This window comes from Plasmopara halstedii (genome assembly GCF_900000015.1).
Source record: "Plasmopara halstedii genome assembly, contig: Scaffold_3060, whole genome shotgun sequence".
NCBI classification, from domain to species: Eukaryota; Oomycota; class Peronosporomycetes; order Peronosporales; family Peronosporaceae; genus Plasmopara; species Plasmopara halstedii.
Window position 1 is genome coordinate 679,783 of NW_020189964.1, and position 14,052 is coordinate 693,834.

The following is a 14,052-nucleotide window of genomic DNA, read 5'->3' on the forward strand; positions in this document are numbered from 1 at the left end:
CGGAAGTCTTGGATCCTTGCCTCGTATATTATGATTTGACCTTCAACAGCAATCCAATCCATCAAGTTTCGTCAATTCTCTTACAACTACGAAGGCATCTTTATTTCATCTATTATCAAATTCTTCTCTGAACGAAAAGTCGAATTCCTGATCGTGACGTGAATTATGAATCGAAATACCGCTACTGGCAGGAAGATATCTCTTCGAGGCGTTGAGCGAATGGTTACTACATCTGACGGTATATCCGTCAAGATCGCACACTCAATGCAAGTGCGTGGAGATGCGACAATGCTTCTCCATTTTCTCCCAAATGCAGTTATACATGCGTTTAACATACACCCTAGAATGCGAGCTCTTCAACTCAGGAATCCGCGTTTTATGGCGGAAATCCAAGCTCCCATAGCTATGGACACTTTAAGTAACTTGCTGCGGGTAAAAATACTTAGACCCTCAGACTATGGAGATGGTAGTCCTACGAGCTGGCAATCATTCGTGGAAAGGGAGTGTAGTGTCGGCTTTGATCGTCATTGCCAATTGCCATTCTACCTTTGGGTGTGGGTGGCCAAACGCAAGGATACTACTCGTCTGATGCTATTTTCAGACCAGTACATGTCTGATGGATTCTCAGGTAACGTGATATTAAATTGCATACTTGAACATGTAGCAAAACTTGCCAGAGAATCCTCATCGGAATACCAACGACCATCTATGTCGATCGCAGAAGAATTTGAGCTCCGACCGTCGCTCTACCGAATATGGCTTGACAGGATAAAGTGGGTCAAGCCGCTGCTCAAAGGTTCTGATGCAATTTTCGGACGTCGCATCCTTCGTCGCAATGCACGCAACTTCGTTCCTCTTCTTGCAGCTCGTAAAGATCAGAAGGATTTTGCTGTACCTCCTAAAGTTAACGACACCAAAGCTCTATTTGCCGATGGAGAAACTGAATCAATGCGTGAAGCCCTGAATAAATGCAGAACAGAGGGCGTCGCCCTTGGTGGTGCTGTGGTTGTTCTTGCATTGCTCGCGTTCTACCGTATACGTTGCGGCGACGAACTGCAGAAATGCATACATCCATTTCGAATCAAGATGAGTATAGACTGCAATATGCGGCATCAAGTACAGCACCCGGCTGAAGAAGACACTGTGGGGATGTACACTGCGACCACCGACCTGGATTGGCTCAACTCCGAAGGCGTGGACATGCTGAATACACAATTTTGGGAATTGGCTGGTCGAGCTTGTCGCGAGGTTGAGGCTAATATCAAGAATACCATTGCAATGGCGCTGCCTACTATCCAAGCTGACCAGAAACTCAACGCCAAGATGAAGCCAGCTTTTCTCAAGGACGTTCACATTCCTCATTCAATCACCTCTGACGTTGGAGTCGAAGCGCTGTGCGTCTATCCATTCGAGAAGCAGCATGCACTATCTAAAAATCTGGATTCAGAGAGTCGACAGGGTCTTCTAGCAGCTTGCGAAGAGCGTTTGCCAACTGAAAGTGGAAGTGATTTAACTCTACTCTCGCGACTTGCGACCATATGCTCGGCTCCACACAAAGAGTTATCGGTTGAGAGTCTACATGTGTTTAAAGCTCTACCACATTTAGCTCCGTCTGTCGTGATTTTTCTGTCCTCGGTACATGCTTTCGGCTATTCAATGGCACATAAAGTGGACGTTGATGTTGGAAACGATTTATTCACAGCATTCGTGCTGCTTTGTGAAAGCTTAGGCAGTATCGGAAGCGACGAAAATTTAGCTGATGTTCTCGATCGTTTGAACGAGTGATACGCAAAATCCAGAATCTCGCTTTTAAAACTAGCATATTATGAAAACGTTACCGCGTAAACATATATTTTAATCGAGTTATTTAAATCTACCTGCAGTCATAGTTTCTGCGAATGTCAAAAAAAAATCCGATACCAGAGTTTGAAGTTTTTATTTTTGCACAAGCGCATATAAATTGAACACTAAAAAATAGCATCATCAGCGCTTCCAATCTACTTATCTCCTGAGAAAATGTCAATCTCAACCACGAAGCTTTACATGGCGATCCAACCTTGCTGGAGGAGTCTCCTTGTTTATCGATAAATTTGGTTGTTCAAAATACATTTGGGTGACAGGATCAGGGATGATCGAACTGCGCAAATGACGACTATACTCAGCCTCGCAGTCTTCAGGAGTAGACTGAACCGGAGCTGTGTTTTCAATTCTCTTGTTTAGTAAAGGTCCATTTTCTGTTCGGTGCATGGCTGACGAGACGGCAGGCATAATCAAATTATCTCCGTTGACTGGAACAGACACAACTGCCGGGCCATCCAGTTTAAGATCCTTCGTGGCTGATAGTGCTGGCTCTGTTTCTTCGAGAAGAGGGTGCAACTCGGCGTTTATGTAGTGCTCTGCGCCACGGAGAGATGTTGAAAAGTCCTTGCTGGTTTTGGAGGTAACATCAGTGTCTTCAGCTGCAGTATTAGCAGCCAGGTTCAACTCAAAAGCTGCAACCCAAGCAGCGCTCACAATGAGGCGACGAAGAAGTTTCATAAATCTCGTTGTCCTGGGTGATGATGGGCCTGATTTCTTTTTTGGTTGTGACGAAGAAGTCACGGATGAGTAGTGGTCTTCAATTTCAACGAGGGATTTTGCTAAACGGCTCTGTCAGCAAGAATATCAAAATACAACGGACTTAAAACTGCACTACTATAATGTTGAAGGCAGTAAACGGCTATAATTTGTTCGATTAGCTGTTGTAGCTTTTCATTAGCATTAAGGCTTCGAACAAAATAGCTGTAACGGTCATTGCAACGGCCACTGAGAGCATTGAAATTAGCCTGCGTAAAGAAGTGGCTTCAACGCTCTTACTGCAAAAAAACTCGAGCAATGTATCAATCTTCCATAAAATAGACTTGGCAAGGAGTAGCGTGATGATCGTCGTAGTAGGGCTGTCATTTTACCTTTATCTCGTGGCAAAGGCTTTCTGAGAAGCCAGAGCTGCTGCCCCTTCATTAGTTTGACGGTGACCATGGTGAGCCTGAAACAAAACGGATGCATTCGGTTTTTCAAATCTTGTGAAAATACTGCCAATAATTGAGTGAAGCCATCGAAATGCTTGCTGACAGGTGACATGATCAAGCTTCAGTTAAATGCCTCGTTGATGACTCACTTGTTCGAGTAAAGGAGAGAATAACCTAGGTACGCATTTGTATTCGCCCGAAATTCTTAAGCTGTGAATTGGAGTCGTTATACTTAGAATGCAGCAGGTCTTCGAAAGAAAAAACGATAGACACGTTTGACCTTACGCCACTACTTTGCTGGTATATTGTTATAAATTTAAGTGCACATCGCACACCCACCTTTTGGTCTGTCATGAACGCTCCGGAGTTCCATCTTTTCGTTGATAGTATAATTTGAGTCTCAAGTATTAGTTTTTTTCTCACTTCATAATTTTTTGGATGACTAACTAAAAACGTACAATTATAAGAAGTGTCATCCACAGCTAGCGAGTCATCGCAGTATTTTTGAATACCATCGAAATTGTTTGTCTTTCTTTGAGCTTAGAAACTTGAGAAGAAAATTAAACGTTTGATCGGTGGTTTAATTTCTTCATGCGCCGTCTTGATTCGAGTGCGCGCACGACTTGCGAAAGAGATCGTTTTTTTTAAGCTCAGCGTAAGAAAATGGTAATTTTTTCTGCATTGAGATTGAGATTGCTCATGCTCCTTATGAGGCGCTCTTCATTTAGCTTATCCGGAACAGTCATTTTGTTAACACCAGCAAAGGTGCTTGTCCGTGGGCGAAAGTGTATCTTTAGCAAATTTTGGACTTAGCAAGTAACTAAATCACCAAGTGCTAATGCCTGGTAAGAATCATATGTGAAAATGGGGGTCTCCCTTCACGAGAATTAGTGGTTTAGAGTTTCGTGAGCTACAGATCTTTTGCCAACAAGAGCTTAAGCGTACTTCATCTGCACTCTCTACCTTCCATGTCGAATACGCCTTTACCATGGACTCTGCTGCCACCACTCAACAAGCTCGATAGAACGAGCTTCCATATGTGGAAGTTCAAGATGCAGATGTTGCAAAGGGTAGAGACTATGGGACGTGACAAGTAGAGAGATTAAGTTGAGGAACTTGACGACCTCGTTGGGACAGCCAACAAACAAGCGCAAGTCAAAGCAAGCTTCAGGATCATCCGGTTGGTGCTGAACTTATAGCTGCTTTTGGAGCGGTCAGTCATTGGAGCGTACGATGCACAGTCTCATCCACTAAGAGAAGAAGATTTGGAAAAGAAGATCTTCAATCGTAGTCGATTCTCCACGGCAAAGATCACAGAAGTAATGAAGCGATCACGCAAGTCAGCAAGAGCAGCTTGACGTGATGGGCGCTTCAGTCACGAATGACAAGTTGGTGTTCTTGCTTTCTGGAATTTTAAGTGATTCATTCGTGTTGTATACCGTTCTGAAGTCAATTTTGGACTCGCTGTCGTGAATTCTTGTGTCCATGCGTCTTTTACGCAAGAACATGAAGCGCTAGAAGTAAAATGGTTCATGGCGCTTCGCATTTGACAAGCGCTCTCGATGACAGACGGCGGGCGACGTAAAATGCATTGACGCAAGCGAAGATCTCACAGTCATCACACTGATGTGGAAGACATGGGCATCTGGTTGCGGAATGTCCAGCACACGTTCGAGACAATGTAGAGCGACAACGTTCGCAGCGCATAGGCATTGCTCAATGCGAAGTGTAACGCACCCTGGTATAAAGGGTTGGGTTACACAAGAAGGTGTGACCACACAATGGTGTATCGACACCTTAACAAGAAGCCACTACATGGCGGGACTGCCAGTAGTTATGCACTTTAATTATGTTTTACTATTTAATAAGGAAAACCTAAGGTTTTAGATATAGGCGGCTCTGCCGCAAATCAAATAAAATAAGTACAGTTTGGATTCTAAACGGAAGAGTGTGTTTGCCTTGGGTTAAGGCTTTGGGTACTCTTGGAGTTAGCGAATTGTGATCCGCTCCACTCATACTGGTACTAGTATAGAGCGTAAGGTCGGTGACCGTTGCTAAGCTTCCTCTAAGCAAAGATCTACGGCATCCCTGCTGCGCGAAGACTACTCTGCCGGGAATCCTTTTTTGGCTTGTGGAAATGAATGCACCACCAAGTAAGCTGCGTGTGGCTTGTCGACTCTGGCTTGACGCAGCATATGGCGCATGCACTCGAAAGAGAACAAGGAAAATCACAAAGCTATGTCTTTGACTGATGTGCAGCTTACGCATGACGGCATCGTCCGAGCAGTGGTCGCGATCGACATTGGCATAACAGCGACAACACCACGGGGGAAATAGATGCTATGCCTTCTGTTTAGCACCTGTATAATCTTTTTTTGAATTTGTTGGACGATATACCTAGAACGTTGAGCCTGTCACTTGTATATGTGATTAATGCTTGGTGAAGAAAAGATTTACGCGACAAACTTGGTGCGCGTACAGGTATCGGGACTCTTAGTTGTACACAGAACGGATTGAAATGAAAGGATTTAATGTGACAGTCTCGTTGGGGCGCCATGGAGATACCACCTCGTACCTCTGGCACCTTTTACTTGGTCACATAAATTACCCCAGTCTTGACATTACCGTCAAAGAATTATGGAATTGGTATCGTGCTCGCATCTGTGAGCATTGGGGGCTTGTTACAGCTGTGCGTTTAGCAAGCAGACACGCGCAAGCTATCAGTCAGAATTCTTTCAACGTCTTGCCAGACTTCTGGTGGTCTTTCACATAGCTGTGTGTGGCAGAATGCAGCTTATGATATTCAGCAATATGTAATACTTCATCACGTTTATTCATAAGTCATTGCATATCACCATGGTGTATTTGCTTCAAAACAAGTTTGATCTTGCCAACAAGTTTACTGATTTTGCTGCATTTGTCGAAGTACGGACTGGAATTGTTGTGAAAGCTATTCGTCGCGATAATGACGGAGGGTGTACATCAAGCGAGGTGATCAACTTTGGTGTCTGGGCGGGAGTTAACATCGCCTTATATGCTTGAGCTAAATGGGGTGGCCGAGTGCATGAATATAGACGTTTGTCGAGTGTGCTCGCTACATGCTGTAGCGCGCAAAGTTGCCTTAGACGTTCTTGTGTGAATCTACCATAAATACCAATTCTGCTCGAGCGTTGTCCCACGCGCAGTAACTCTTAAAATTAGTCGACATTCCAGGTTTGAACCGGTGTAGGCAACCTTAAAGAATTTATTGTCGTGCTTTTGAAATAGTTTCTGATAAGAAACGCAGTAAATTTGATGTCCCGGCAAGACTTCGTCAATTTGGGCGTATTGACAAAGCGTTTACCGCTTGGAGATATTGAAAGCGGTCGCGTTCAAGTTAGTCACGACGCCAAATGCTTCAAAACGTCTTTGATGATGAACGTAGTGATTACCCTCATGATCAATAGGCGTCTATGATGGAGCGAAAACGGATGATGATTCGCAGTTGAACGCTATTGACCAAAACAAAGACCTCGTGATGAACAAAAAGGCGAGGAGTGGAGAAGCATAAAAGTTCAGCGGTCACAATCACCAATAGGAACGGCTGCAAAGGTTCCGGGGGCAAATCGAAGGTTCAGCACAGCACATATTAGGGGATATTTGCCTCAGCGGAAGCCCTTCGAGCTTTTTGTTGTGGTTGTAGTGAGCCTGGTAGCCAAAAGGGACGCACAGAAGTCCAGCATCGACTATATATAGACCATTGCTCATATGGCCAAATTTACGTCGCAATGGATCTTATCGAGCTTAAGCGCGAAATATTATCAATGTTAAGATGCTAATGTTAAGACTGCCTTTCTCAGTTGAGTTTTTGGATAAGATTTATTTGTGGTGCAATCAGTTGGATACGTTAGTACAAGCTATCTCGGCCACATTTGCAAGTGAAAGGGGTCACTATATGAAGAAAAGCATCTTATCGTATATGGAACAAGACAATTGATGACTTTGTGCAGCTCTTAAAGTTTAGCCAGTGTGAATCGGATCATTGTATTTACGTGAGGCGTTCAGGTCAACACATGAATTTGCGACACCTTACGTTATGACTTGATCTCGCAATTAGCAGTGTCAAGATGCTTAAGGATATAGAGCAAGTATTAACGATTGATTGAGAATGACGAACATCAGCTAGCACAAATACTTTCTCAGAATCATACAATCAGCAAGAAACGACAACATTTACGGTTTCAATGCGGTAGAAGAAGTTTACAAGCGAAATTTTGAAAAAGTCTAAGATGGAGCACATCAAAACCCCAGGATCCAGATCTACAGATGAACATGGTATTTTTGAAGGCGGCTGCAAGCACCAAGAAAGCAATGCAATCGTGTCGTATTGATCTTTCCGTGAGATGCCTCATTAACTTGATGATTGGCACGCAATCAAACCTGGCAGCAACACTGGGAGTTCTAGTCAGTTTACGGCGGATCCACACCCAGTGCATTGGCAAGCTTTGTTACGTGCCTTCGATGCATCCAAAGGCACAGCAAACTTTGTGACTGAGATTCAAGCCTGTTGCACGCGTGAACATCAAGAGTACCCAGATGCAAACTAGGCGGGTGCTTTGGAGTTAAGATGAAGCATAGAGCGTCTATACTTTTTAGATGGACAGTTGAACCATCAGCTTGAGAATTAGCACGCGATAGCTCTACGTCAGCAAAAGCTGGGTACATGGGGCTTTTAGAAGCAGTGCAGGAAGCAGTTTGACTCAGCTCATCTCTTTGAGATGTGAATCGAGAATTAGCAATGCAGTATTGAGAGCATTTCCAAACTCTGTTGCCCTAGCCAGAACCTGAGCTTTCCAAGCGCACAGAGCACTTTGACAATCGCAGTAATTTAATATGCGGAAAGGTGGAAGACAGCCAAGTTGCTCTTGAGCTTACCGAAGCTGGACATTCTGGCGGATGTCACGACCAAGATGTATTTCGCATGTCAGTCCTGTTCTTTTCAAGGCAGAGTCGGTATTGAAGCGGCAAGGACAGTCGAGTTGTGGTAGTGTTGTCGACGAAGCGTTTTAAACGGCAGCAGGTAGTCACCAAACCAAAAATATTTGTATTTTGTATCTTTCCAGTACATTTCCAGTTGGCATTATGTGTACTTGGTGTCGTACCCACGTAGACTTGAAGTGAAACCCTCGTGTACTCTGTATGGTACTTGGTTTTACGCAGATGTCACTAATATACAGTGAAGTATAGTTAGTCTAGTTACATAGGAATGAGTGGCTCGGAGATAGCAATCTGTTTGAACTAATAATCTTTAGAATATTTGGATTGCATTTTGCCCTTTAGAATTCAAGAGCTTCTTCGTGTCTCCCTTGGCTATAATTTTGATAGAAAACTATATTCTTGCTTAGTACTTGCCGAATCAAAGCGTGACAAAAATCGTGCGCGTATCGTGTTTTAAAATCGTTCGGGAAGCTAGTGTCAAATGCGGCTCAAGTCAATCACTGGATGCGGACCGTCGCGCCAGAGGTTTTTGAGGTAAACTCGTTGCAGATACACTTGCGTAGTTGCCTTCCATTGTCCAGCATCGCACTAAAGAGTCTTCGATCATGCATCCGCAGAAATGGATGCGGTAATTGTGTACAATCTCTCGCCAGTGAATAGCGTTGAGATCGAACGACGTTGAAGATCTGACGTAGCAGAAATGTTCGATATATGAGCGCTTATTATGTGTATATTTGATATATCGAGGCGCCAATTCGTTGTTGACCTAGCTCTAAACTAAACACCCAATATAATTAACAGCCCTGTATCACCCCATTGTTATGCAAATATTTTCTTCCATTTGAATACGTTTTATCTGCTCACAACCGCATAACGCACATAGTGCATGAAACAAATTACTATTTTTAATCATAGCTAAGTCTCGATCAAATTTGCCAATTGCGGCCAAAACGAGCACAAAATTCATTTTTTGGTCAAAGTACCCACATCACTCACAGAACTCGGAATATTTCTTTATCAGTGTTAAACCGATCTGAGTGTCAACTTGTACGAGTATGGAACGAATGGCGTCGGCTGTTATCATTTGTCAGGCAAAGAGATCGTAGCGTTGGGGCTCAAGGACCGCTGAAAAACGCCGCTTTCGCGCATCGTTAGCAAAACCTGGCGTCGAATTCGTGGATAATCGGACTGTCATATAGGTGCGAAATCAGCTTGAGACAACATGGAGATATAAGTTTAAAACGATAGTGTGCAGCTGAGCAGTACATTTCAAGTGTGGGACGCAATTGCATGTGCAACTACTTGCGCATCAAATTTGCAGGAGGAGCGTCCCAAGCCACCCAATTGCCACATATACTACATAAAAAACACGAACCCTGAATCTAATTCGTCATGACACATGCCAAAACGCGTGGCGCGACAGATAAAGAGAAGGCCCTCGTAATATGGACGGCTGACATGCTCAATAAAACAGTGTTAAATGTTAATGCTCGTGGAGCAGTTACCCCGGCCATGTCACCTGCAAGGCCTCCCAGCTAGCTTAACTGTGCCTAGATGTGTGCGTTCGAGGAGCCGACACGCTACTCCCGCTTAAACGCAGACAGTTTTGACGATAGCCTCCATCCGGACTGTTGGAAAAAGCGCACGTGCGTAGCAGCTAACAAGCCATACTTGACTTTGATGCATAAGATAAACAGGATTGTTTTTGTAAAAACATTCAATAACAGAATAGTTGATGGCTGAAAACGAGCTGCTAGTTCAAGATTTCAGAGAATAACCGTTGAATCCGTTTCAGACGTGAAAATAAGGAAGGTCACAAAGTAGAATCTTCAGCAACGAACCTAGATGCAGAAGTCCGTTATAGTCTTGTAGCCTTCTTTATTGACAAGAAGCCACGATTGGTTATTTTGTCTCTCGAACGGCGCATGACGTTCGTCTTTGTCAAGATTGTCTACGATCAAGACTTGATCCCCTTTCTTAGCACCTTCTCCTTTCCTGCCAACCTGTCACCTATGAAAAATGATGTATACAGTCTACTTATCAAGTTACTAAGAAGTGTAGCCGTCATAAAGGCATTACAGAATTCAGCAATGATGGAGACCCAATTAATCAGGTATAGAAATTAATGAAAGATTTTAAGATGCAGACGAAATGAAGCTCGCCTAAAGAGGGCATGGAATGCTGTCGCCGGCAAAATACTAGATGCCCTATTGGCATCCAGGCCATAGCACATCAAGAATCTACCGAAAGCCTCTGTTGGTCCTACCTAGCAGGCCACAAGACCTCTATTTCAAATTTGAACTCATTATATCAGTTAAAATGATTGCTAGAGTATATGATCATGATTATCTTTGTGGCGTGTGGACCCGGCAGCTACTGAAAAAGGTGAATCGCATCAGCTGGCAGGTGTAATACATTGTGTACAAAATTCAATAAGAACGTATAATCCTTGCCACTTTATATTTGCGGTCACGGTGACCCTCGACAAGCCGAGTGCGTAAGCCGTCATTGATTGAGATGATGACAGATGAAGCGCCGTTTTTAGCTAGTGTACGTCAGAAACTAGCCGATCATAGTAATATATCACACGATATCAGTCCGCGCGTGACACGACAGCCTGGTCGCGGCCAAATTTTTCTATTATTAGCACAAACTCGCGCAAAGTGTAATATGCTTACGCGCCCATGATGGTATTGTTTAAAAATAACACTGCATTGACTTCGTCGAGATGAAATTCAGACCTATCATGCCAGTAAAAGACACAATCGCCGCTGTTCTTGTCTTCGATATACCAATGAGCGAGACTGCAGCGTGAATCACAGCCCGCATAACGAGACAGCGCGTCAGTAAATGGATTTTTCTGTCAAGTTTTTCGTGCATCACTAGTCGCGGTTTGATCTGTAGAAATGGCTCAAAGCAAATTGGTGCTGTGTTCTCGGGGGCATGCCATTGTGACGGCAGGCCTCTATCAGTCGTGGATGAAAGGGCCAGGTACTGATGTTATCAATGATTCGCCTTCCTTGTCAAACCTTTGCGGTAGCACTAAGCCGTGACAGCGGCACTTCCAGTGACGTGCCCGCCGTGCGGAGCAGTGAAGGCCCGCGGTTTTGTGCTACACAAGCACTTTTACTCTGATCTAAACCATTAAGGATATTGTAACTTTTGATAAGAAGCTCTCGTAAATCTTAAAAGTTGTTCCTTGTGGACGTGCGCGAGTCGGTTAGATCACCGAGTGGGTATTGTTGGTGCCGAAAAAATGACGAGCTCATTGTTGGTCATGGATGGCTTATGTATTGCGGACAGACGCAATTTACCAAGTGCAATACACAACGTGGCAACTCTGATTCTCCTTGTTGAAGAGTCCTTGTTGAAGATTCTCCTTGTTGAAAAAAACTAACCTTACGGTAACAAAAGACTCGCTGCAATGCCTCAGAATCAGTGGTGCTTCATGATATTAGATTTGCTTTTTGAAATCAAACCCGTGTCACTCGTCAATGGATTTATCATAACAACCGAAACCAGAGCCTTTCCAATACGTGCGAAGCACGAACTGGATCTAGCGAAAGAAAATATATTTATTAACTTAGTGCCGCCGTTCTACCTAATATAGTCTTACGACAAGCGGCGAAAATTCAAGGGACGTGCAGAAGAAAAGCATGGACGGCTGCATCGAATTCAGTTCCCGTGACCCAAAAGACAAACACGAATCCCTAAGATTACTCCTCCAAGTATGAGGAGCTGAACGCACCCAGAGTGGCAGGTCAAGACACAGGGACTGTAACGTACTAGCGACGTTCAATCGTCTAGCAATGCGGCTTTTTACGGCGCATTTTGCCTATGTACGAGTCTATTTATTGAGACGTATTGTCCCTATTCGTATCAAGCGTGGGGAATCGAACGTGGACCAAGCCATTCTATGCTAGCGAGCAGTGCTCGGGTGAGCTTGCTTGAATCAGTTGGTTGCCGATGTAGTCGTGTGTGTTCAGTGCCGACAACAACCTTCCTTGGAACACTTTATTGAGAAGCATGATCTGCGGACGGAACAAGGCTTCAAGAAAGTAAATTGTCTGGCCATCTCGGCGAGGCTTAGATAGGTCACCTGCAATCTTCATAAAATGATCATCATATGATGATGAAATGCAATAGACGGCGCGGCCTTCAAGCCTGTACAACAAAGTTTTATGCGTGCCCAATTTCGGTACTTCAAATCTGAATCGGTAAGTTGACGTCGTTGTGGACCTTTCTCCTGTCAGAGGTTGCGCTTTTACGATAGCGGATATCAATTGGCATGACGTTTTAGTCTCGCCAGCTTATGCAGAATTTAAGAATTATCTAGACAAGGCTGTCATGCTAAGGAGCTAATAGCTATTATATACACCCCTATCGAGTTCAGCTTGCACTCGCTAGGCCCAAAGCCATTTGTCTTCTATACACATTATGCACAGTGTCATCTTCACCACATTTTGCGCGAGAAATGACAAAGTGATTATATTTCGTTACTTAGTACATTATACAAAAAAGATGGTGGGAATTCCGAGGTACCTTTGGTTTGCTGACACTAGTGAAGTTTGTTTCTGCCAGATTTCGTGGTAAACGACGCGATTCGCCAAAGTCAGTGAGTTTGACAGTGTTTTTTCTTAATCCACTAAGAAATTTGCCGCCTCAATGTCACGGTGCAAGAACGAAACTACGAACGTATGCAACAGCACGAGCGGCGGGCGCGCTTTTGACCCCGTAAACTCTAAATCTTCGCGTGTTTCAATGGTGAAGTCGAGTATCAATGATGCGAAGAGTCCGTCGTCCCGGTAATACACAGCATGGGTTGCACTGTTCATGGCTTGAAATGTAGACATTGTTTAATTCGGAGGTCGCTTTATCAAAGCGTTTGGAATGCCTTTGCATCGCTATTACTTGTCTCAATAACTGTCGTATCACAGTTGACAGGCAGCGCAAATTTGTATTTCATGATGAGGACTCAAAGCACATTAGACACACTGTATCTTCGTGAGAGTAGAGAAATGACGCACGACTTAGCTGACAAAATGTTTTGGTCGCAAACATATATGAGTGGGTAAGAACGTATGTGCGCACGTCCAAATCACAGTGGGTAAAACTCTCGCCACAGGCATAGAAACCCTTGGCTCGGCTGCCAATTCTGACAGAACATAGGCAGCCTCAAGCCTGGATGTTATTTTTATTTTATAACAACATGGCTTGCAGTTGGCTATTGTGTTGAATCAAGATCCGCCTTCACGGCGAAATTCTTTCGAGATTTTTCCGTGGTGTTAGGAAGTGTCCACCGCCGACCATCCTCAGATAAATGCTCAGGCAAAAATCGCTGATTGCATAATGGATGATATCATCACAAGCTCTTTTGTGAGTAGACCGCGGTGCTGAAGCATATTACCCCCAGTCAATGAGTTGGCATCGAATAACGCAGGACACACCTCCGGTTAACCCCCTTATCCTCTTGACGCAAACACGAAGTGGCTCCGATTTTGGTGGATGAGGAGCTGTCGATTCGCTGATAGTTGTCGAGGCCATCATCGTTGCAATTTAGACAATCGAATTTCAAAATGATCGAGTATCATGTACGAAGTGCGTGTTGCTAAGACTGTAAACCAGGATGTGCCAAAACAAAATGCTAATTCCGAGGCAGGCGGATGAGACATGAAATTAAAGCCGGCAGAACCTTACTTACACATGAAGTGTTAATAATATATTGTAACCTTACTGAATCGTGCCAAGAGAAACTCTCCATATCAGAAGAGAATGCGAACCCAACTTGCTTTCTACGTGGGCGATTTCAAAACTTTAACGGGGTTACACGAACGCTGATAACAGGGGTGTGTGCCACACGAGATGTGCATGGTGTGACCACACCCAAACAAGAATACGGTTCGAGGTTAGGTAGCCAGTAGTTATGTCATGTATTTAAATATTACTATATATATAGTATATTTAGGAAAATCTAAACTTTTAAGATCAGGATAAATATATAGAAAAAAACAGTTTTGAATTTAAACCGAAGAGTCAATTAGCCTTGGGAAGGCAATAATTACTCTTG

General features: G+C 43.8%; 2 protein-coding genes across 2 annotated transcripts; one reads left to right on the forward strand and one right to left on the reverse strand.

Annotated features, from left to right (window-relative positions):
* Positions 1–405: 405 nt before the first annotated feature.
* On the forward strand, positions 406–1,785 carry PHALS_06658 (uncharacterized protein; the record flags this gene model as incomplete). Its single annotated transcript, XM_024719985.1, has 1 exon — positions 406–1,785. The coding sequence occupies one exon, from the start codon at positions 406–408 to the stop codon at positions 1,783–1,785; it is 1,380 nt and encodes a 459-aa protein (XP_024585230.1).
* A 240-nt stretch (positions 1,786–2,025) lies between these two features.
* On the reverse strand, positions 2,026–2,538 carry PHALS_06659 (uncharacterized protein; the record flags this gene model as incomplete). The annotated part of the gene is made up of 1 exon (XM_024719986.1): positions 2,026–2,538. The coding sequence occupies one exon, from the start codon at positions 2,536–2,538 to the stop codon at positions 2,026–2,028; it is 513 nt and encodes a 170-aa protein (XP_024585231.1).
* Between the last annotated feature and the right edge of the window lie 11,514 nt (positions 2,539–14,052).